This window comes from Helobdella robusta (genome assembly GCF_000326865.2).
Source record: "Helobdella robusta unplaced genomic scaffold HELROscaffold_67, whole genome shotgun sequence".
In the NCBI taxonomy this organism is placed as follows: domain Eukaryota; kingdom Metazoa; phylum Annelida; class Clitellata; order Rhynchobdellida; family Glossiphoniidae; genus Helobdella; species Helobdella robusta.
In genome coordinates, this window is record NW_008705379.1 from 265694 (window position 1) to 291548 (window position 25855).

At 36.5% G+C, this 25855-nt stretch overlaps 2 protein-coding genes across 2 annotated transcripts; one reads left to right on the forward strand and one right to left on the reverse strand.

Moving 5' to 3' along the window:
- Positions 1-1379: 1379 nt before the first annotated feature.
- Positions 1380-9937, forward strand: HELRODRAFT_89022 (hypothetical protein; the record flags this gene model as incomplete). Its single annotated transcript, XM_009030300.1, has 6 exons — positions 1380-1808; positions 6560-6669; positions 8355-8583; positions 8991-9112; positions 9348-9535; positions 9777-9937. Coding segments are annotated over 6 exons (1239 nt in total), but the record flags the coding sequence as incomplete, so codon positions are not given.
- A 1652-nt stretch (positions 9938-11589) lies between these two features.
- HELRODRAFT_115686 (hypothetical protein) lies at positions 11590-25570 on the reverse strand. Its single transcript, XM_009030332.1, has 30 exons — positions 25444-25570; positions 25163-25306; positions 24638-24862; positions 24455-24516; positions 23781-24272; positions 23344-23632; positions 22681-22923; positions 22468-22533; positions 22107-22244; positions 21800-21946; positions 21499-21568; positions 20919-21127; positions 20591-20644; positions 20152-20274; positions 19787-19960; positions 19487-19548; positions 17674-18058; positions 17331-17535; positions 16671-16981; positions 16267-16360; positions 15831-15939; positions 15556-15682; positions 15228-15329; positions 14781-14978; positions 14517-14678; positions 14254-14420; positions 13904-14085; positions 13440-13563; positions 11929-12423; positions 11590-11908 (listed from the first exon to the last, which is right to left on the reverse strand). The coding sequence occupies exons 2-29, from the start codon at positions 25295-25297 to the stop codon at positions 12300-12302; spliced, it is 4779 nt and encodes a 1592-aa protein (XP_009028580.1). The 5' UTR covers positions 25298-25306; positions 25444-25570; the 3' UTR covers positions 11590-11908; positions 11929-12299.
- Between the last annotated feature and the right edge of the window lie 285 nt (positions 25571-25855).

Consider the following 25855-nt stretch of genomic DNA (forward strand, 5'->3'; position numbering starts at 1 on the left):
TTTGTAGCACTTCACTCGTCACGTCCTGACTCTCTGTTCCAAGAATGTTCAGTCTCTTTGGGTTCCTCTTTGCATATCAGATTTTATCATCTTTTTGCTTGCATGTGTGTATATATGTATGTTTGTTTGTATATTTGTTGGTTTGTATGTATGCATGTTTGTTTTTTTGTATGTATTTATGTCTATTAGTTTATTTGTTTGGTTACATGTTTGTTTGCTTGTTTTATATTGTTTATTATGTAAGTTTTTGACCCTGGTCTTTTATCAGGAGAATATTTTTTTGTTTCTTTATTATTTGTATTTTTTACTTTAAAATATTTTATTTATTCGAGAAAAATTTTATTTAATTTTAAGATTTTATAAAAAAATCATTTTAAAATAAAATAACATGAAAAGAAGCTTTCCGAGAATTATTTTTCTGAAGTTTAATTGTATTTACAGCAGAGATTAGTTACCTTGTGAAATGATGCGCGCGCACGCACACACACACTCACTCACACACATATAAACTCATACATAAATACATACACATACTATATACGCGTATTTGTGTGTGTTTGTATGTATGTGTGTGTGTGTGTGTGTGGTGTGTGTGTGTGTGTGTGTGTGTGTTTAAGTTGAATAGTAATGGTATAAGTGAATTTAATGAAGACATTTTATGGGCAAGATTCCTGGTGACTATAAGTATGTGTGTGTGCTTGAAGCAACAGTCTGTTGGAAGATGATTGCATGTATGTATGCATGTATACATGTTTGTATATATGTTTGTATGTTTGTTTGTATGTATGTTGGGTTTGTTGCATGTTGTATCAAATCATATTCCTTTTATTTAATAATCTCAAATAATTTATAATGTATAATTAAATGTATAATTCAATTTATGTATGTATATATGTGTGTGTATGTTTTTATATATGTGTGTATATGTGTATATGTAGATATATATGTTTGTTTGTTTGTATGTGTCTAGTGTGCGTATACAAACACTTCATCATTAGCGCTTAGTGGTTGCAAAGAATATATTAATGTTGATTTATCTGTGCAGTTTTTTTTTCTACGTCATGTGAAACAACCCTCAACCCCCCCTCAAACAGGACTGGCACGTTTGATCATACTTCCTCCAGTCGCTCTTCTCCTTTCTTACTTTCTTTCAATCTATTTTTTGCTCCTTTCTTCCCTCTTTTTTAACTCTCTTTCTATCTTTTTACATTTTTTTTATTTCTCTTATTTTATGCTGTCTTTAAGGCTTAGTAAAACGTACTTTACTGTACTTTACTGTAATGTCGCCCTGACGGCTGCTACATGCGCGCTTGTCGCTTTTATACGCTTGTGTGTATGTGTGTGTGTGTGTGTACGTGTGGATGTGTGTAGGTTTGTTAATGTATACTTGTGTGTGTGTGTGTGTGTGTGTGTGTGTGTGTGTGTGTGTGTGTGTGTGTGTGTGTGTGTGTGTGTGTGACAAATTCATCATCATTGCAATTATCCTCACCGCAGCCAAAGTTTTATCACAACCATCGTCATCATCAGCAACATCATCACTATCATCATCATCATCATTACCATCATCACCATCATCATCGTCGTCATCATCATCATCATCATCGCGACAAACAGCCGCCTACGTGTTCAGAGACGCTACAAACGAAGAGCGCTTACTAGCTTACCTCTTCCAAGACTACGAGCCGATAGCTAGAGCGGTAGTCGACAACGAAAAAGCTGTTGTAGTTGATGTTAGCTTCGTTCTACTAAGAATACATGGATTGGTTAGTGTTGTTGTTGTTGTTGTTGCTATAGTTTTTTTTAATGTTGTGATAAGTTGTTGGTTTGTTGTCGTCTGCATAACTATCGTCATCATCTTCCTCATCATCTTCCTCATCATCTTCCTCATCATCATCTTTCTTCCTCAAATCGTTTACTTGAAAGGCAAAGATGATGACGACGACGACGACAATGATTATGATGTCGATAGTAATGATAATGGTTGTTACGTAACGAATTTTATTCTCCAAATTGGCAACTACTTAGCTCGCCCGGTTAACAAGGTGTTTGTGTATAATAAATAGCAATAAAAAAGTGTAGTTGTGGAAGCCGCTGCTCTGGTTGTTGTTGTCGTTGTTGCTGTTGCTGCTAAAGCTCTTCTTTTCGTTGTTGTGTTTCAATGATACCGTTTAAAAATTGCCGAAAAATTGTGGTCGATGGACATAGAATGAATAATGTTTATGGGCATCTCATATGTTTTCAACAACCTCCAATCAACAAAAATTATAAACACCATAAAAATAAACATTACAGACTAAAACTACCACAAGAACACACATCCACACACACACACACACACACACACACATATATAAATAAATATATACTCATATAAACTCACACATATACGCACGTACACTCGCACACAAGCATTAACAAAAATTGTCAACAAAGTTTCAACAGTAAAATGCTTTCTAGCAAATCAACTCCGCATTATAGATCGGTCTCTAATACATTGATTGATAGCGAAACTTTAATTAGCAGCTGTAAAATAAGAAAAAAAAGAGACGGGGTAAAATTTGGCGGAAAAAAATTGGCGGGAAAATAAATTCAGAAGAAAAAGAAAATAAAGAGAATGACAATGATGACTGGTGATATGCAATAAACAATATGTCTTAATCAGTGACGTGACGAGGCATGCCACCGCACCACCTACATTCTTCATAACTGTTTCCCCTCTTTCTTTTACACTCTTCTTCTCTTTTTCTCTTTGTCTCTCTCTTTTTTCTGTTTTCTCTCTTTCTGTTTGCTTGTTCTATTGTTTCTATTTCTCGCACTTTCTTTTTCACTTTTTTATGTATTCAGGTCCACAAAACCCACTGTTGTTTGTTCCGTGCCTTGTGTTTGTCTGCATTTGTGTGTGTGTGTTAATATGTGCGTTTGAATGCACGTGTATGTATGTATATGTGTATGTGTGTCTGTGCGTGTATATGTGACTGTGAGTGTGTGTGTATGTGTGTGTGTATGTTTGTGTGTTGTGTGTGTGTGACTGTGTGTGTGTGTTTGTGTGTGTGTGTGTGTAACATATGCACTAGTAAACATGTAAATGTTAACATTAATTTTAATGTACGCTGCTGAAAGTATGTATATGAATCCTTTCCATGCGCGGTGTTCATATTTATGTACGCTACTTTATGTGTACGGGCTATACAGTTTATGTATACGTGGTTAGTGCTCCGTCCTGCCAACATCCATCTTTCGGGCTGTTTAATTTTTAAATGGATGAATTGTTCATTTTCCGCTTGTGTGGCTGGTCATCATCTTCGGTGGATTCGTATAAATGGAAGATGTTTATGTTGTTGTTTATGTTGATCTTTATGTAGAACGTATTCATTTGCGAGTATTATATTGCTGAGTTAATATTTTTCGCATTTTACTTTTAATTATATCTTGATTTTGCAAAAAACAATGCAAATATTTGCACGCATTCGAACCAGGACACGATGCAAAGTCTGCAACCTCATACGTTATACGTTGACGGCGCTTCTGTCGTCTGAGCTATCCCACCCTCATATATTAACAGATTTTATGTTTAGGCACAATTTTTTGTGCACGCATAGAGCACATATTTGTGTGTACAACTTCGTGTGTGTACCTATTTGTGTGTACAACTTCGTTTGGATAGAAGTGTGTGTGCGTGTGTGTGTGTCTGTGTTTGTGTGTGTGTCTGTGTGTGCTACTTGTTAGTCTTGCGGCTCTTGATTTTTAATGGAGAGGCAATAATTTGTCGGCCTGGTGTTGAATTACGTTCTTCACTTCTTTTAATGTTCTTGCACTGTTCACTTCAACATGTTTATGTGTGTATGTGTGTGTGCGTGCGTGTGTGTGTGCGTGTGACTAAGATTAAATAAATTTAGGTATTGATGAATAATAATGCCCACTTGTTGGGAATTTGGACAGTGCAAATAAAAGCGAATGAGCGTTGTACGATTTGATTGGTGGGTAGTAATAATTACCTGTAGTAATCTCTCTTTTTATCTTTATTTTATTTTATTTTTACTCTTATTTTCATTTTTGCTTTTACTTGGAATTTCAATTTTTCAGAGTTGGCGTTTCAAAGATTTCAATTCTCAGAGGGAATGATTTGATTTTGAATTCGTTCGACTGATTAAAACAAAAGAATATAAAACCAAGAAGCTTCTTCTATGAAAAAAATTAAATTAATTTTTTTCATTTATGGCTCATGTTGGTTGGGCGGCGTGATGGCTCAATGGTTAAAGGCGCCTGGTCATGCTGCTGCAGTGACTGGGTTCGAGTGCGCAAAGAGATCATATGCAATGTGTATGATGCGTGGTTTTCACGCGTATTCATATACGCTGTGTATGTTTGTCGTTAAAACCTCTGAAGCAAGCGCAAAAGAAAAAGTAACCTTTAACCTTTACATTAATTTATTTAATAATTAATTTAGACATTTAAATATTTTATTTATTTACGAAAATCTGAAAGTTGAAAAATGTTGTGCTCTTACAGGAAGAGAGGAATCAAGTGTTGACAACGACCGGGCTCATTATAGCGGTAAAAAATTTATTCACTATTTCACTCATACATAATTCAACTCCATCTCATATCAAAGAAAAATTTCTGTATTTAATTTCTCTCTCTCCCCTCTCTCTCTCTCTCCCTCTCTCTCTCCTCTCTCTTTCTCTCTCTCTCTTTCTCTCTTACATCATTCATTCGTTTTCATTTTTAATTAAGCTATTAACGCCAGTACTACTGATAATAAATTTTGCACGCTCGAAAAATTACTCAAATTTTTACCTACTATTTGAATGCTTAACACACACACACACACACACACACGCACACACACACACGCACATACATACATACACACACAGATACTTATACGCACACAAAGGTACACACACACGTATGAACAAATATTAATAAGCAGACGGATGCAAAACGTGTACATAAACTTTGGCTTGTTTACGGCTCCAAAAGGAACGTCCATGCAAAGGACTGCTCTCTCTTATTATTTTTCCAAAGAGGATTTTATTTATCAAAGAAAGTTGCTGTAATTGAAGAAGACACACACACAAACACACACACGGAGAGAGAGAGAGAGAGAGAAACGAACATGTACACACGCATATATGTAGCAACATTTGTTCTATTTATACCAAAGAAGTTAATTAATTTGAACATGCAAACGTCCAGCCTTTGAATTTTTAAAATTTAAATTAATCAAGTTTTATGTAATTTAAGATTTTCTGGATTATAAAAAGTTTTTTTAGGAATATGATTTTTTTTCTATAAAGTGTTTTTCGCGTGATGTTGGCAACGCGTCGTCCAATTTGTTTTAGGGATCCATTTTGTGTGGACGGACATGCGCTTTCGACGATTTAATATTTCATGACTGGCCGGCACTGACCGATGGACACTTTCAAAGAATTCACAGAAAAAAATGAAGAGAAAAATGCGCACGGCATTTAGAAAACTTGTGAAATAAAAATTGCTCACGAAGTTCGGGAAAAAATTTGAGATTCTATCTGCAACTGGCGAGAAATTGTTTTTTTTATTTATTTTAATTGAGATTTGTCAAAACTATAACCAAATAGAAACTAAAAATTTAAGAAAAATGATGTGCCAATGCGTTCGTTGCATAGGTGTTCATGTAAATATGTGTGTGTGTGTGTGTCTGTGTGTGTGCGTGTGTGTATGTATGTTCCCGGTACGTGCAAATGACATAAATAACCAAACTTAAAAAACAACACCACAGATTGCAAAATTTTTCTCTGGGTTCACCGGGGTCAAATGTCAAGCAGCTTTTTTCGGCGTGTATAAGAATGTATTTGTAGATTACTAACACACGTTCGTGTATGATTTAAAAACGTCTGTGTACAATCAAATACGTCTGTGTACAGTCAAATACGTCTGTGTACAGTCCAATACGTCTGTGTACAGTCAAATACGTCTGTGTACATTCAAACACGTACATACTTTTGCGTGTTTGTGTGTGTGCGGTGTGTGTGTTTGCTTGAAATTTGTTCTTAATTTGTTTCCAAAAACGTGCTGATAAAGAACAACTATTAAATTTCACAAATTAACGTGAATAACTTAAATCTATCAACCAGCTGTTTAAACCCTCAAGGCTAATCTGAATAAGCATCAAATTCGAACAAGAAAAATTAATCTCCCATGATATAACTCACAAACGATGCGAAAGCATTATAATAAAGCAAAATGACAAATAAGATAGCCCATCACTCTGACGTCACTATGGAAACGATGAATTGCTTTTGCCATTTTATCGGCGTTACTATAACGTCACGTAATTGACATTCTTCCGTCTCTTAATTATCATTCATTCGTCCGCTGCCAACTTTTAACTTGAGGTAATCCAATTTATTCAACGACTTTCAATCTCAGATCCTCACATCACCATTTTAAATGTTTTAAATGATATCTACCTCGTTCTTACTACTACTTACAACACATTCGCGACACATATACAATACAGTTTACATACACATCATCATTACGTCATCAATTTACGTTCGTGACGTCACAAAAACAGGAATGGACTGACGAACGTTTGACGTGGAAACCGGAAAAGTTCGGAGGTGTCCAGGACATCATCCTCAAATCCGAGATGATATGGTTGCCAGAACTTGCCGTGATGAACGGGTGGGTGGGTTGCCATCGTGTTTTATCGTGTGTGTGTGTGTTTGTATGTGTGTGTGCGTGTGTGTTTGTATGCGTGCGTGAAATTTGTGATGATTTTGAAGGGTCAGTGAGACAAAATATCTATACACGAGTAAGATTTTATGGGTAGATATAGACATATAAATCAAGAGAGAGAGAGAGAGAGAGAGAGAGAGAGAGAGAGAGAGAGAGAGAGAGAGAGAGAAAGAAGTAATTGAATTGATAACGCAAAAGAGAAAGAGAGAGAGGAAGAAAATTGAGAGAGATCAAAGCTTAAAAACAAATCCTGTTTTAATACCAGTAAACTTCCCGCTGGAAATTATCTCCGAAGGAATCTCCACCATGATGCCACACGGATCGGGATTGGGATAAAGATTTAGCGCTTGGACAATTTTATTACTCACACACGTTTTTTTGTTCTATATATCACTCGCAAGCATAGATATAAATAAATTGCTTTTAAATATCCGAGATTAGGAGTTCTATGCTGGGAAAGCATGTTTTTGTTGATGCTGCTGTTGTTGTTGATGATGACGTTGTTGTTGTTAATGTTGTGGTTGACGTTGTTGTTGTTGTTAGTGTTGTTGTTAGTGTTATAACAGAGGAGTACGAATAGTGTTAATGTGGTTGACATCATATAAAACGTTCATGTCTTTGTTGTTGCAGTGTTGTTTTAAATGGTTGTTAATGTTGTCGTTGGTGATGTTGTTGCTGCTGTTGGGTTTCATTTTTTAATTTTTAGTTTTGGTTTTATTAACTATTTTCAATTAAACAACCAACCAACAAACAAACCAACAGACAAACAAACAGACAGACAAACAAACCAACCAACCAACAAACAAACATCGTAAATTAACAATTAATATAAACTTACGACATATACGCATTATGTAGGTAGGATGATTGTATTGTGTATTGTATGTGCTCGCACACACACACACACACACGCACACACACAAATACACATACACACGCACACACGCATATAGTTTCACACACATAAATATTCATAAACATCACACTCATACCGTAATACCCTGCGACAGTTTTAAAATTGCGTATTGATGAGACAGTGCTCAACTGACCCCAATAGAAAAAATATCTCAAAGTATAGAAAAACGTGTTTTACTTTTTGTATTTCTAGAAAAAAATGTATAATTTAACAAAAACATTATACATATCAATATGTGTACAGTTAATCTTAATGCTATGCAAACATGTTTCACGATTAAGTTTCACAGGTATGTTTGAATGGAGATGTGTGTTTGCATCTACACACACAGACACACGCACGCACACACACACACGTACACATATAAACACATACACGCACATGCACACGTGCATAACATACACACCTTCGTATATTTCCAATGCAATAATACGCCTGTAGCTGCAGAACTACAATTAATCATCTATTACAAAGTACCTTATGAACACAGGAGGAATTATTAAATTTTTGCTTTATTGATGGCTACTATGTTATTTACCATGTATGTTTCTCTTCATTATTTATTGTTTATGTGATTGAGATGAATTTTAAATGCATGAATGCATTGTGTTTGCTCGTGGAAGGAAAGGATATGTACAGTGCACACTCATTAGTATGCACGTACGTACGCACGTGTAAAACAATGTGTACGCCCGAATTCAAAACACAAACGCAGAGCTGAAGAGCTGATGCCAGATTTCGACCGGATCCGAATCCTGTTGAACCACACGGGGAAGTTGCACTGGGAGCCTGGCGGGATCTTCCGGACAACGTGTGACATCGATATCGCCTTCTTCCCGTTCGACGTTCAGACGTGTCCGATTCTCATCGGAGCATATTCGTACTATTCGAATCGCATGAACATCACTTCGACGCTCGATTATGTGGCCACTTATGATTTTCAAGTCAGTTGGTCGCCTGCTACAGCTAGGAGCAATATTTTCATTATATTTTTTAATCATTTATGTTGCTCTTTTGTTAATTTTTTGATAATTTTACGAGAAATATTGAATGAATTGCAAATTTTACGAGAAATTATCATCATGTGGCTAACATCGTCGTGTCGTCATCATTTTCGAGGCGCGTCAAATAGCCGACGTTCGTTCGTTTGTTCGTTGAAAGAAAATACGCTGAGATATAGAGTTTCAGTTGATGTGTATTATGCATCTATGTATGCGTACATTCCTGTCATAACTCTGTTTTTCATTTTAAGAGTTAAAAATTAAAACATTTTCATCTAATTATTTGTGTCTCGTCACTATCAATCATTACATGGCAGCATCAAACAAATTTTTGAAAATTTCCTCAAAAGGAGAATGGCGAATGGCAGGTTGAGAACACCAGTGCATCGTGGGCCATCACTATCCTCGATTGCTGCCCCGGAAACGGATATGCTCACGTACATTTCACCTTGACATTGAGGAGACGATGCAGGTTCGTTGAATGCACCACGCATTTTTTGGCACAACTATTCAGTTACGTAGGCGAGGGATAATAAACCGCAAATTTTTTTGACAAAAATTTGAAATATATTTATTGAATTAGTTCATTCAATCGTACAAGTCAATTACAGAAAGATGTTATGCAAGAAATTCTTCAAGTTTAAAAAACTCTCTAGAACAAATTGAAAAATAAATCACTAAATAAATTGAAGCATCTACCTTTCAAGATTCTACCTGATGAACATAGTCCTGCCATGCATAATGCTCTCCACGCTAATTATGATCGGATTCTTTCTGCCGCCAGAAGCAGGTGAGAAAATTTCTCTCGGCATCTCCGTCCTGTTGGCCTTCACAGTCTTCCTGCTCATGATTGCCGACAGCATCCCTAGGACATCACTTGCCATTCCGCTCATTGGTGGGGTGATTCGATGTTTGTTTGTTCGTTTATTTGTTAGGTCCTGGTGGGTTTCTAGTACATTTTTTCCTTTATCGTTTTTGAATTGCCTGTCTTAATTTGTTTATTCATTTGTATTCTGTGTTTTTATTTTTTGATAGTAATTTGTATATGATAAGAATTTTCTTTGAAACATCTCTTGAATTTCGTAATCAAACTCTAAAAATGAAAGTTTTTAATTACCCCCCCATCAAAACGGTAGTGGTCTACCTGATGACGACGATGACGTTGGGGACGATCTCGATCTGCATGACGGTCCTCGTGCTCAACGTTCACCATCGGGACCCCAAATCCACCAAGCTTCATCCCCTCATCAAATCCATATTCCTCATCCACGTTGCCAACTTAATCGGCGTTGAAACGGGCGCCAATCGAAACCTCAAAAATGAATTGGCGAAATGTAAAAAAGAGCAAGAGGCTTCAGATAACTGCAATGTTTTAAATAATTTAAACAAATCCAGCAAACAACTGAACAGCGTACGCGCCAACGTCTGCGATAAGAAATCATTAACGAAAGAAAATTTACTGGAAAACGTGCAGCTTCAGAGCACAAACTTGAAAAGACGGAAAAGTATACGCCCATTCACAAATCCCTCCTTTTGTATGGATAAACTGCAGCCCGCCACACAGGACCGATCGAAATATCTGAAACAGCGCATCAAAACTTCCAATATCATCGACCCGCTGAAGTACAGAATATCATTCCAAAGAGTGGACAAGGGCAGGCCAGTGCTGGACAACAAGCAAGAACTCATCTGGAAGAGAAGAATCTCCCTGCCTGAGAACAGTCGAACATCCGAATCGACAGAGAAGTTGAAGGAGAAAATATATGAAGGCGAGGTGTTCAGCGTCAACCTCTGCATGTCCAACTACAACGGTCGGATGAAGAGCGCCAACAACTGCACCAAGCAGTCGGTTCATAATTTCTCGCAGGAAGGCAGCCACCCTCGGACGGTTACTTCTCCACTACCTGCCATCCAACAACAATCTCTTTTCATCGAACCACACCAACCCGTCTTCAACTGCATGCAACTCAACAACACATCCACGAAAGCCACAGAGATTGAAAGAAATCAAACGAACATCTCTGAGCAGAAACAATTCGACAGAGACAAGTGCTACATTCGACAAATTGCCAAACAACATTTTCTAAACAAATTTCATTTCTACAACAAATTAAAAAATCAAAAAACCACGCAACAAAACGACCAACAAAAATTGGATGAAGCCAAATTCCTCGAAGAATCGAACTCCGTCGAAAATTCCAAACCTGCCGCAAACTCCATGACGAAAGACGAACTGAGGGACTTTGTAAAAGTATTGGACCGTATGTTCTTCTGGTTCATATGCATCCTTATGACCCTGACCTCAACCTTAATTCTCCTCTACCCCGTCTACATGGGCTCGTAAAAACAGGGTACATAACATTTACACCACGTAGCACACGACAGACACTCAACTTTCCATTGAATTCAACGATGAATAAATTAACTTTTTAACAATTAATCTCCATCTGTCATGTTTCGTTAATAAGTTAAATTGTTTTCCAGCAAGAAATGGAGCCATCTTTGATAATGCTGGACAAGTTTCTTCAAAGTTTCACGCATACACACAAGGCAAACTGAACAGTTGTCGATGTTTCACGTTAAGTCGCACTTGTATGTTGCTTATAAAATCGAGTCGACGCTACCAGATCTCTTCAAATACAAATCTGTATATTAACAACATTTCACACACACTTACACACACACACACACACACACAAACCACACACACACACAAACCACACACACACACACTACACACACACACAAACCACACACACACACAAACCACACATGCACAAACACACACAAACAAACATTTGTATACGCAGACATGTTAAAAAATATCTATTTTTTCAGTGATTGATAATGCGGGCATTGTATGTACGAGTGACATCATATATTTTTCTGTTGTGATGTATCAAAATAATATTTCAAGAACATAATACCGTTTCGTTACAAAGTATCGTATCGGTACACAATTTATTTCGTTTTAAATTTTAACGGTAATATAAAGATCTGATAAAAATATTATATATATGCAAAACGTTTGTGTGCGTGTGTATGTTTGTGTGTGTATGTCTGTTTGTGTGTGTTTGCGTGTGTGTGTGCGTATATATGTGTACACAATATCTGTAAAATCGCAGCTTCAATGTACACTAGTACATGAGTAATGAAGATAATTGCACAACTGTGATCTCTGGGATAAAAACTCTACATACATTCATTTAAAAACACGCACGCAGACACAAAAATAATATTGCCCGATAAAACTAACGTCTCATTTCACACACACACACACACACACACACACACACACACACACACACACACACACACATTGACATACACACACACATACACACAGGCAAATAAATTTATATACAAAAATTTATTAATTATACATGATAAATATGCGTACTAATAGCCGTAACAATAAAATGGAATAAAAACTGTCCGGGCGAAAATTATTTTAAAAAATAAGCGTATGTTTTGAAAAATAATTATCTATGAACAATATTCGATTTAAATAAATAACTTTTAAATACTGAAAAATATATTAAAACGCATTTAAATTAGCACACAAAACAAAAAAAAAACAAACAAAAATAATATGAGAAAATCAAATTATCATATCCTAAGGCACGATAATAAGCGTAAGATGACGATCGATCGATCAATCAGGAACTGGCAGAAGCCTGGTTCAATTCCTGTCTCATCCTATAGAATTTTGAATTCCTATCAGCCAACAAAACACTGGGACTATCGCATTCCACAACGCGTCCATCTTCCAAAACCAGGATTCTGCATGTGCGCGCGTGTATTGAATAGAAAGGGAATGGACATGAATGATGAAAAAATTATGCACCGGACGAGTTTTTTCCATGGTTGGTTCGGTTAGCAATAGAAGCGCTTGTGACATGCATGCACGTGTTCATAAGTGTATAGTGATATAATAACTGAGCGTTAAATGCATTGTGCTATGTAGAAGATAGACAGACAGATAGACAAACAGACAGACAGACAGTTAGATAGATAGACAGACAGACAGTTAGATAGATAGACAGACAATTAGATAAATAGATAGATAGATAGACAATTAGATAGATAGATAGATAGATAGACAGGTAGACAATGTATAATGTAGATAACTCCTAATAACACTTAACTATTCGAGGCGTGATGAAATTTATCAGGTACAAATTTGTTTAAAAATTCTAACAAATAACAAGAAGCCGAACTCCAAAAAGTGCACATAGCATTTTTTTGAAATCATGCGAGTGCGTGTCACAGAGCAGTAACGCAAATAACATCTTGTCGCAACTAAGAATAACAACATCTCACATGTTGCTACTGCCACTGCTACTACTACTACTACTACTACCACTACTACTACTACTACTACCACTACTACTACTACTACTACCACTTTTACTACTGCGGTTATTGTGGTGTTACTACGGCTGTTGTCGTTACCACCACCACCACCACCACTACTACTACCACTACTACTACTACTACTGCTACTACTACTACTACTACTACTACTACAACTACTACTACTGTTGTGGTTGTTACGAGCGTTTGATGAGAGTGAGCAATTAATAAAAAACTAAAGCGACTCTTTATTATGAATAAAGAACATTCATGCTAGTTATTTCCCGCCTAATCAGAGCGATAATGAAAGCAGTAAGTACCTCATAAGAGCCAACGTACTCGAGTGTATAATGATCGTGACTAACTTAATGAACGTTATCTTCCCAGCAACCATCCTACGCTCTATAAAAATAACTCTTTCATATTCATCGCCATTCACTTACTTGTCGCAATTTAGAACGTTGTCAGTACGGTGTGCCACTATTATTAGAGTTCCCTCTGCATGCGCCGATGACAAAGGCTCGTCTAATGTAGAAACCTCTGATGAATTAGTAGCCAGAGTAGTTTCTGTAGGGAGTTTAAACTCATGAGGTGAAAATTTTGAGATGGTGATGGATTGCTAAGCAATGTCTAAGCAATCTAGTCTATCAATTTGCCGTTACTTCATTTTATATTCCATCGTCAATTACTTTTCTTTTATTTCTCTTCTTATTATTTATTTTATTCTAACATATTTTATTTTTCATGTTTTATCATTTCTCTTCCTCACTTTTTGTATTTATTTTCTCACTTATTTGTTTAATTTTGTTTTACTGCCTTGCATGTTGTTACAGCTTTTGCGTCTGTCAGATCCTGATTTTTAAAGAATAATAATAAAAAAAAAATTTCTAAGCAATGGATTACAAACCTGTCTCGTGATTAGTTTTGTCTCGGGACGGTTTTTTATCCTTTTTGAATTTTTTCTCTATTAAATTCCGAATTCTCTCTTCGGTTTTGCTGTCGACAGATGCAGTCGACTCGTCTAAGATTAGTAGGAAGCTGTTTCTCAGCAGCGCCCGACACAAACACAACAGTTGCTTCTGTCCTAAGCTGGATAACAATAAAAATAATAATAAAATAATAATAATAATAAAGAATAGTAAAAATAATGAGAAATTATGGATGAAATGTACATTCACATTTGCTGTACGAAGGTGTGTTAAGATTGGGGAAAGAAATGTAGTTTTTAATGAAATAATAAAGAATAAATATCATTACCTAAATACATTGTCGTCGGTGAGGCATTCAAAATCCAGGCCACCCTTCAAATCTCTCACCATCTCACTCAATCCAGTACTCTCCAAATGCGTCCATATCTCTTCGTCCGTGTATGAATTGGTCGGGTCGAGATTGAAGCGGATTGATCCGGAAAATAATTGTGGATCCTGTGAATTCGTTAATTCATTCACTCATTCATACATTCATCTGCAAATCCATCCATCCATTCAACCAACTAACCAACCAATCCATCCATCACAAACCTGCGGAATAATTGTAATTTTTCTCCTCAACAACTTGATAGAGATAGCAGCTAAGTCGCTACCTGCAATGGTTACGAGACCCCCAGGCACCGGGTTCAAAACCCTCGTGAGACACATCAGAATCGATGACTTGCCAGACCCCGTTCTGCCAACTATGCCCAACTGATTTTGAAATTACGAATATCTTTTTTTTATCATTATTACTCCTTTTTTAATTAATAATGATAACAACAACAACAAAAACATACACAGCAAGCAACTGACCATTTGACCTTGAGGAAGGTGAAAGTTCAAATCCTTAAGAACAAGGTCACGACCCGAACCATATCCGGCCGACACGTTGGAGAAGCTTACCTCGCCATTTTGTGGCCAGTTGTCGTCGCGATGATGATGATGATTGTGATGATGACGACGATGATGACGATGTTTTTGTTCTGAATCTCCGTCGTTCATTATATCTGGCTGTTGTGAAGATTTAGGTGAGAACAAATAAACGAACGAACAAACGGACGGATGGATGGATGGATGGAGAGATGGATAGTAAGAAGGATCAATGAATGAATAATAAATGGATGGATTCACGAATGAACGATCGAAGAGCGAATGAATATATGACTGATGAATAATAATAAGTAATTTTTCAATAATAACAATAACAATAATAATGATAATAATAACAATAATAATAATAATAATAATAATATAATAAACCTCTTCGTCGATGTCGATATACTCTTTCAATCGCTCAACAGCCACAAGGTTGGTCTCGAGTTCGCAGGACATTGTGACGAGGGTATTCAGGTTCTGTATGATCTGTTCATCATCATCATCATCATCATTATTATTATTGCTATTATTATTATTATTATTATTATTATTATTATTATTATCATTGGTAGTAGAAGTACCAGCAGCAATAGCCACAGCGGCAGTGGTAGTAGCCGTAGTAGCAGTTGTGCGAACGAATGTAAATACATTTGCGAATAAATAATACAATGAGCGATAATAATAAAAATGATGATAAAATGATAGCACTCACATCTAGAGCATAGACAATGGACAGACCGACCACCCCAGAACTAAGATTTTCTCTCTGCAGAACGGCAAAAACCCCGACAAATCCGACCAACGTGTTGCCGATAAACTCGAGCCATAGGCCCAGCCATCTTGTAAAATTTGGTAAGAAAAATTGATTGTAACAATCAATCAATCACTGAATGTTCTTTCGTTCGTTCATTCGTTCATTCATTCATTCATTCATTCACTCATTCACTCACTCATTCATTCATTGGACAGTTTTAAAATAAGTGGAACCTTTGTGAAACTACGTAGAGGTAATGAATACTCTGCATCTTATCGATCTTACTGTACATGCCATTTATGAACTTGTCGCTAACACGAAATGCCCGAATTGTTGACAGACCTGATTAGTTGGTTGGTTGGATGGTTGGTTGGCTAGCCGATTTAATGATTGATTGGTTGGTTGACTGGCTAGTAGATAGATTGATAGACTGATTGGATGATAGATTGATGGACTAACTGATTGATTGATTAAGTGATTGATTGATTAATTAATTGATTGATTGAGTGATTGATTGATTGACTAATTGTTGTTTAATACATGCTTCATACACCGAATTTACACACATTTCATTACGAACTTTTCACAACAAATTTACTTGAAATAAATTTAAAAAACCAATGACGACGACGACAATAACGATGATGACGTCACGATGACGTAAAGTACAACCTTGTAGAGCCTCACTGAAATGAGAGAAGACATGCGACCGACTGTTCGACTCCAACCTTCGCAGATGTCTGGCCGTCACCACAAAATATTTCTACATCGTTATTATTTTCAATCGTGAAAAAAAAGAAGAAATTAAAAGTAAGAAAGTAAGCGAAGTAGAGAGAGATTTTGCGAGAGAGGGAGAGAGAGAAAAAGAAAAGAAGAAATTAAAAGTAAGAAAGTAAGCGAAGTAGAGAGAGATTTTGCGAGAGAGGGAGAGAGAAAAAAAGAAAAGAAGAAATTAAAAGTAAGAAAGTTGAAGTAGAGAGAGAGATAGAAAGAGGGAAAGAGAGAGAGAGAGAGAGAGAATAAGTAAGAAAGAGAAACAAAAGAAAGAGGGAGAGGGAGAGTAGAAAACAAACCTGTATCAAAATATACCCAACGAGTAAGATAGCAAAAGGAAGAAGGAAGAGCGGGATATTTACAACGATCACCAAGACACTTAAGGACGTCATTATTGCGATATTGAAGAACCCGGATATGGTGAAGGGCATGACGTAATCTAAGGTGGCGACGTCGCTGGTTGCCCTGTTTAATATGCGACCTTTCGGGGTGAGGTCAAAGAAGGGAAGCGGAGCACGAAGAAGTGATTGCAGGAAGGATGAGTAGAGTCTTTTAGAAACTCGGCAACAGGCCAGTGATGTGACGAACGATCGAATTAGAAGAGTGATTCCTGGTTAAAAATAACTCAACCAATTATTAGATTATTATCACACCAACACACGCACACACATAACACACACACGCACGCACACGCACACACACACACACACACAGCTTACCAAATAACAGACAAAGAGACGCATAAATGGCAATTCTTTGCTTGTTATTATCTTCAATATTTTCGTTCAGAGTTTGACTGCAATTAAAAAAATTATTCCTTACATCGTTGTTGTTGCTGTTGTTGTTAATGTCATCTTTACTGCCGTTGTTGGTGTTACTGACAATGCTAGTGTCATTAATGTTGCTATAACTGTTGTTGTTCGGGATGATGATGCGATTTTCGTCGTTGTTGACGTTACTTCCATTATTGCTGTTGATGCAACCAACACCACCGTCACGTGATGCAGAAGAAGAAGAAATGACGTCATCATCATCGCTCCACCTACTGAGCCAAATATTTGTGGACACCGATAGCACGTTGTTTAGCACGTAAAATGTAAACATTAGGGCTACCATCAACGGACCAATAGAATATAAATAGGTCAGGAACACTTTTGAACTGACCTAATTAAAATATTTTTAATTGATTTTTTAGTCATAATAATGAGGCATAATTATTATAGATGATAAATAAATAAGCAAATGAATGAACGAACGAATGAATGATTGAATGAATGAATGAATGAATGAACAAAAACCAACTTTGCCGATATTGATGATTTCTTTTTTAGAAACTCCCGCCACTTTTGGTCTGTTCATCTCACTACTCGAGTCTTCCACCATCATCTTGTCATCATCCTCACTCATCTTAACATCAACATCATCGTCATTAACATCAGCAGTGGCAGCTGTAGTAGCAGCATCAGCAGCAGTAGCAGCAACATCATCGGCCACATTAATCACATTATCAGCACTATTATCAACACTACCAATTTCCTCATCATCACAATCCACTTTATCATCATCATTGTTATCCCTATCGTCATCTTCATCATCTTCGTCGTCTTCACCGATGACGTCATTTGATAATTTTGATGACGTCAATTTGACGGTGTTCAGCAACAGTTCCTCCATTGATGCGTATGATCTTGTCGTCAATCTGTTATCACTTTGCAGCTGATAATAATAACAATAATAATAATAAAAAAAAATAATAATAACAATATAAATAATAATAATAAATAATATTAATGTGAACTCTTTTATTATTCAAAGAAAACCATTAAAATTAAAACAACCGAAATAAAATAGGTCAATAGAAATGTTAAAATTAGCTATGTATAAATCAAAAAATGATAAATTTATGATAAAATAATTATGAGTAGCCATCAATGTTAGTTAATCTAAAATAAGTACAATGATGATGGCTTGTATGAAAATAGGAGAGAGTTTATTCACGCAATGTTTCTATCGCAATACAAGCACACGATGACGATATTACGCTATCGATTAGGCTAGATCTAAAATTATAAGTCCAATTTATATCGATTAAAGACAACTTGAAAGGATTATAAAAACCTATAAGCGATATTTCAAAAGTTTTATTAATAGTAATAATAATAATAATAACAATATGTCATTTATATAGCGCTTGAAATCAGCTCTTTAAAAACACATTTTGTGCGCGTGTGAAAATAAACGCTATACACCACATTCACTTTAGAATTGTGTGTGCGTGTGTGTGTGTGCGTGTTTATGTGTGTGTGTGTTTGTGTGTGTGTGTGTCATATGAATATGAAACTATATAGAAACATACGTAAAAATTGTCATCGTCGTCGTCGTCTTCATCTTTCCGAACGCATTCGTAATTAATGTTCGTCCACGATTTAAAAATAGACTTGCATCTGCAATTATGATGATGATTATAACGATGATGGTCATGATAATGATGGCGCGATTTGTCGACTAGATTAACTGAGGCTGACGATGACGATGACGTCATTCGGATGTATGGAAGACTTAAGGCCTTTTTACGGCTGTCATCATAATCTTCGGTAACATTCTCTCTACTCGACTCTGTTATATGTAAATTATCACTTCATCATTACCATCATCATAATCATATTAATAATAATAATAACAATTATTATTATTATTATCATCGTCATCAGCAAAATCATCACCACAACCTGCATGCACTGAGCTCTTCTCGATCAACTCTAGCAATATCTTTTTATTATTATTATCGGCATCATTATTGCTATTGTTGTTGTGGTTATTATTATTATTGTTATTATTGTTATTTTTATTATTGTTGTTGTTATTATTGTTGTTGTTGTTGTTATTATTATTATTATTATTATTATTATTGTTATTATTGTTATTTTTATTATTGTTGTTGTTGTTGTTGTTGTTATTATTATTATTATTATTATTATTGTTATTATTGTTATTTTTATTATTGTTGTTGTTGTTGTTGTTGTTGTTGTTATTATTATTATTATTACTCAGATGACTAAGCGACCCGACAACAAGATCGTCGGTGGTGAAGATGATGACGTTGTTATCACCTGACATGATGACGACCTGGTCAAACTTCGATAGGAACGTCAAATGGTTGGTGGCTATGATTCGCGTCTGTTTTTTTGACGTGATGATGACGTAATTAACATCTGATGATGATGTAATTAAAGTGATGATCTGACTATGTGATGACGACATGATGACCAACCAGCCAACCAACCAGCCAACCAACCAGCCAACCAACCAACCAACCAACCAACCAACCAACCAACCAACCAGCCAACCAACCAGCCAACCAACCAGCCAACCAACCAACCAACCAACCAACCAACAAACCAATCAGCCAACGAACCTTATCTCTCAGCAATCCATGATCATTACTGAACAACTTGTCAAACAGATAACTAGCAACGTTATCGTCAACAGAGCTAAAAGGGTCATCGAACAAGCAAATGTCCATAACCTCTGCGTAGGCGGCGCGGGCCAAACTGACCCGCTGCTTCTGCCCACCACTTAGTGTTACGCCCTGTTCATTTTGATGGTGACGACGACGATGATGAAGATGATGACGACGGCGACGATGTAAATCATTATCATCATCATCGTCATCATCATAGTCATCATCATCGTCATCATCATGAACAACAATCACGTCATCATTATCACCAATAACATCATTATCATCATTATCCTCATCCCCATCATCATTACTATCACCTTATCTCCGACTTCAGTCAGATCGCCGGCGTTTAGCTTTTGAAGATCGGGCAGTAGGGCGCAGGCCTCCAAGGTCCGCTGGTACCTAGCAGAATCCATGCCACTCGTGAACAGTATGTTTTCCTGTGTTTGTTCGTGTGCGTGCGTGCGTGTGTGTGAAAAAGAGAGAAAGAGAGAGAGAGAGAAAGAAAGAGAAAGAGAGAGAGAGAGAAAGAGAAAGAGAGAGAGAAAGAGAGAGAAAGAAAGAAAGAGAGCAAGAGAGAGAGAAAGAGAGAGAGAAAGTGAGTTAGTAAGTGTAATACGGTGTTATCGTCATCATCACACGTGCTGATGCGAGAGATTTAGCATGATGTGATGTGACATGATGTGATGTGACATGATGTGATGAGAGTTAACATCATCGTCGTCATCAACATCGTCGCTACAAAGAAATGAAAACCTGAATGGTCATATTCTGCAGCCAGGGCTCTTGGCTAGAGTATGTAACTGCACCCTTACGTGTCGATTTAAATTCATCATCATCATCATCTTCTTCATCTTCACAATCATCACCACTATCACCATCATCTTCTCCTCATCATCATCATTATCATCATCATCATCATCACCAACATCATCGTCTTCTTCATCACTATCATCACCACCCTCATCATCTTCTTCATCACAATCATCACCACCATCATCATCTTCTTCATCACAATCATCACCACCATCATCATCTTCTTCATCACAATCATCACCACCATCATCTTCTTCATCATCTTAACCGTCGTGTAGATGCACCCACTAATGCACCTGACCTCCCCAATTAAACTCTGCAAAAAAGTCGACTTGCCAGCCCCAACAGCGCCGACTACGGCTACCAAACTACCTCTCTTTATCTTCAAATTCACCCTTCGGTGAATTATGAAATTAATAAATAATAAATCATAATTAAACTGTGTGTGTGCGTGTGCGTGTGGTGTGTGTGTACTGACTTGTTGAGAACAATCTTTTGACAGCCATTATCTTGAAGGTAAGCCACACTTGCATCATTCATTATCACAGAATCTTTTAAAAAATAATAAAAGTAATAATAATAATAATAATTAATAATAATTATTATTAATAATTAATAATAACAATATTGTTAATGATAATAAAATATAATTTCAAAAGAAAAAAGTTGAACAAAAAAAATTTTTCAAATTTTAAAACTGATTTAACATTCATAAGCGTTTTCAGCGTTATAATCGGGACAATTGCAGGGTTTATTATTATTATAATTGTTGTTGTTATTTTTGTTGTTATAGTTGTTGTCATTATTATTATTATTATTATTATTATGATGATGATGAAGATGATGACGATGATTGCTGTTTCTATTATCATCATCCAAAGATAAAAAATTCTGCAGCCTTTCCAGTGACACTCTCGCCTAAATAAATAATTAAAAATAAGAATAAATACAAAAAGATGAAAATGTTTATGAGGATTCGTATTTAAACAAAGATAGAAAAATCAACAACAACAACAACAACAACAACTACTACTACTACCACTACCACTACTACTACTACTACTACTACTACTACTACTACACAAAACATACATAAGCATGATTGACGAGAACAACATCTTCAGTGACGTCACAAAACAAAGAACTAACAACGGTGATGTTAGTAACGAAAATAGGCAGCATAGACAGAGGATTTCTGAGAATGTTGAACAGAGTCAAGGCAACGAATGCCTTCTCCGCGTTGAGAACGTTCTCTTCGGATGAGAGAACGTATACGGCGAAAGTTGTCAATGACACCTTTTAAAAGTGTGCGTGCGTGTGCGCGTGTGTGCATGTGTGTGTGTGTGTGTGAGCGTGCATGTGTGTGGGTGTGTGTGCATGTGAACGTGCATGTGTGTGTGTGCGTGTGTGTGTGAATGACAAAAATTATCTCCCCGAAAAGAGAGGAAGAACTGACCAGAAAGGGTGTACAGGTCCAAGCAAACGACGCAAGTGAAGCCAGATAGGCTGACCTTTTAATGACCTTGACTTCTTGAACTCTGACCTTTGTTATCTTCTCGGCAAATACATCCTCCCAGGCGTAGAGTTTTATCAGCTGGGGGAAATCGTTAGCATTTCATTTTTCATTTATTTAGATTTGTTTTAAATTTTTTGACGGTTATGATACCCCTGGTGATAATGACGACGACGACGATGACGCAACGATGACGTAATGATGACGCAATGAATATCGCGAGGAGGATGAAGATGAAGAAGATGACGAAGTGAAGTGCAACAGCGGTTAAGAAAGAGAGTAATAACTACCATAAACAACTAACCTTGATGCCGTTGATAACTTCATTCATCATTCTGATCCTGGCGTCCTTAAACTTCATCTGATCTATCTGAAACAACACATTAACCATAACAACAACAACAACAAACAAACGACAACAAACAACAACAAATGACAACATCAAGCAACAAAAACAAACAGCAACAAACAACAACAACAACAAACAACAGCAACAAACAACAACAACAGCTACCACAACCTGAAATCGTCTGCACATCTTTGCAACCAAGGCATTAACAGGTAACATCAGGATGACCATAGCGACGCCGGCCAGTACGGATGGTCCGACTAATTGCCACAGAAAGTAGACGGCCAGTCCTATTTGAATGGGGGCCGACCATAGATAGTTTAGCATAGATACGAGATCTACTAATTTCTGCGTGTCGACTGTTGCCAAGTTTAGGATTTCGCCGATTTCAATGTTGTTGTTGTTTTTGTTCTTTTTATTATTGTTGTTTTTGTTGGTGGTGTCGCTAGTGTGGCCACTGCTTAATTTCTGAAGCGACTGCGTATGTTTATGAATTAAGATAAACCAAAAGTAACCATCAACACCATCCATATCATATCAACGAAAATCATCATCTTCAGCACATCAGCATCAACACAATCATTATACACAATTGTCACAAACATTTTAATTCATATAGCGCCTGATTTCTAGATTCGAGGGTGTCTAAATTCCAATTTATATAGCGCCTGATTTCTAGATTCAAGGGAGTCTAAATTCCAATTTATATAGCGCCTGATTTCTACATTCACCTTCCCGCGAAAAAAACACGCGTAAAAGAACGCACCTTCGAGTCCTTATGCAATCACTAATACACCAACCAAAACAAAACAACAACATAAGGCACGAAACCTTCTCATAAATGGCAGAGTGGAGAGTAGAGTGCAACTTCAATCCTATGGTGGCATATAAGTGCATGTACCTATGGCGTAGAAGTGTCTGCGTGCACGCACATGTGTACAACAACATCACGTACAGGTAACATACGCCGTTGCTGTCGCTAGCGTTGTTGGTGTTGCTGACGTCATCGTCGTTCTTGTTGTTGATGACGTAGTGGTTGATGATGTCATTAGTGCTGTTGATGCTACTCAGGCTGTTGCTGCTCTTCTGAGGAGAATTATTTAGATGGGCCAGTAAGAGCCTGTCAACAAATGTGTGGCTTATGATTAAACATCAAACAAAACTAAACAAACACAAACAAACAAACAAACACAAACAAACAAACACAAACAAACAAGCAAACAAAAAAACAAACGCGAACAAACGAAAAACAATCAAACTCAACAAACCTTAGTAGGTAGGGTGTTGCAAACATGAGCAAGTCACTTATAACATTAAGCAATGCGCCATTTATAAACATTTTATAGAACATGCAAAACAAAATATTTGTTAACTTTATTTCAAAATTATTATTATTATTATTATTATTATTATTGCTAATATTGTTGTCGTTATTATTGTTACCGAGATCATTTGCAGTTATGACGTCATCGTGATTATTATTATTATTATTACGTTTATAATCATTTATATTATTTCCATCGCCATCCGGCAATCGACATTGTAGATGTCGTTGCTGATGATGTAGCAGAGGCAGGTCCTGTTGCTGCTGCTGCTGTAACCGCCGCTGCTGTGGTAACCACCGCCGCTGCTGTGGCCGCTGCTGCTGCTTCTCTCTCAACATTCGATACAGTTGATGTAATTTTTGGCTTGCGTGGTCATCATTGAGGGACCAGATGTCATCGCTATCTATGCTTTCTCTGTCCGCCGATACCAGAAATCTGCGTTCGTTTTGTTTTTTTTTCTTTGTAAACTTTTTGTTTCGCTTTCAAAGTGAGAATCAAAGTTTGTCAATCCTTTGAATTCATTTGTGTGTGTGTGTTTGTTTGTACGTGAGAGTGCGCGCGTACGTGCATGTACGTGTATATGTATGTGTGTGTGATGTATGCGCGTGTGTTTTTACCTTGTGAACCAACAAAACGTCAACAGAGAAACAAAGGAGGCCCTGGTCTCCGGCGACTTTCTCTGATGATTTCGAAAATAGAAAAAAAATTTTCACTCAATTTTGAATCAACAACAACAGCAACAACAACAGCAACAACAAAAATAACAACAACAACAACAACAGCAACAACAACAACAACACCTTTTCCAGAACTTTCGTCCTTTGCAGACCGTCTAGGAAACAAGTGTAGACAATTATTTGCGCGCTATTCAGTGCGAGAGCCATGAATAGCATGGAGCTGCTATTTTCGTTCATGAAGTGATGATGATGATGATGATGGGAAGGAGGAAGAAGATTAAGATGATGATTGTTATTATTATTATTATTAATATTGGACTGTTGATTTGCAGTTGGATTTTCACCTGACTGAAGTAAAAAAATTAAAAAAAAACTTTTCCAGACCTTTTCTATTTAAATATTTAAAATAATATGGACACACTATCAAAAAGTATATAGACAATATACATAAATATGTGTAAATGTATCTCTATGTGTGTGTCTGTACGTATATGTCTGTCTGGTATGTGCTTGCACGCACACACAGACACACACACACGCACACACACATACGCACACACACACGCACACACACACACACTCACACAAAAGACAGACACACACACACACAAAAACTTACACACACATAAATTAGAAAACAAATCTGACCTCATCTCTACTCCACATCAATCTCAAATTGACTTGCAAGAGGTATAGAACTACGATTTGGAAGAGAACCTTATAAATGGCTACCAGTGAGTTTCTCTTATAGCCATAGATGCAGTCATACAGCAGCAGCAACATTATAATAGCCTGATATATCAATAATAATAATGATATTTAACACAAATATAATAAAAATAAATCATAATTAGAGATATTAATTAGGTTTTTGTGATTTAATTTTGATAAATTTGAAAATAGATTCAGAAAAAAGCCATATATCGGACCTCAACAAATATAACATAGCAACCGGCGAACAAATGCAACGGACTCCTAACAATTCCATCTGAATATTCCTTCAGTCTAAAGTGAAAATCGACAAAAAATATCCCTAACAGAAGAAAGCTGAGTGTCTGAATAGGGAAAGATATAACAGAAAAAGTATATTGTAATTTGAAAAATGAATATAAAGGACTAAAATTTAAAAATGAATCATGATACATTTATTTGTGTGTGTGTGCGTGTGTGTGTATGTATGTGTATGTGTGATGGTGTGTGCGTTTGAATGTATGTGTGTGTATCTATTTTATAAATATTAATTACATAACATATTAAAATGGTAATACTGTTAATTTGAATAATAACGGAAGACTGACCAATTTTAAAATCTTCAACCTGACAAGAGTTAATGGACATCTC

Coding starts and splice junctions, on each gene's coding strand:
- HELRODRAFT_115686 (XM_009030332.1), bottom strand. CDS start 25,297: ATGTTGCTGCTGCTGTATGACTGCATCTATGGCTATAAGAGAAACTCA. Junction 21,569..21,799: donor TCGTTACTAACATCACCGTT/GTTAGTTCTTTG, acceptor TTATTTATTTAG/GCGAGAGTGTCACTGGAAAG. Junction 14,086..14,253: donor ACCGACGACAATGTATTTAG/GTAATGATATTT, acceptor ATTGTTATCCAG/CTTAGGACAGAAGCAACTGT.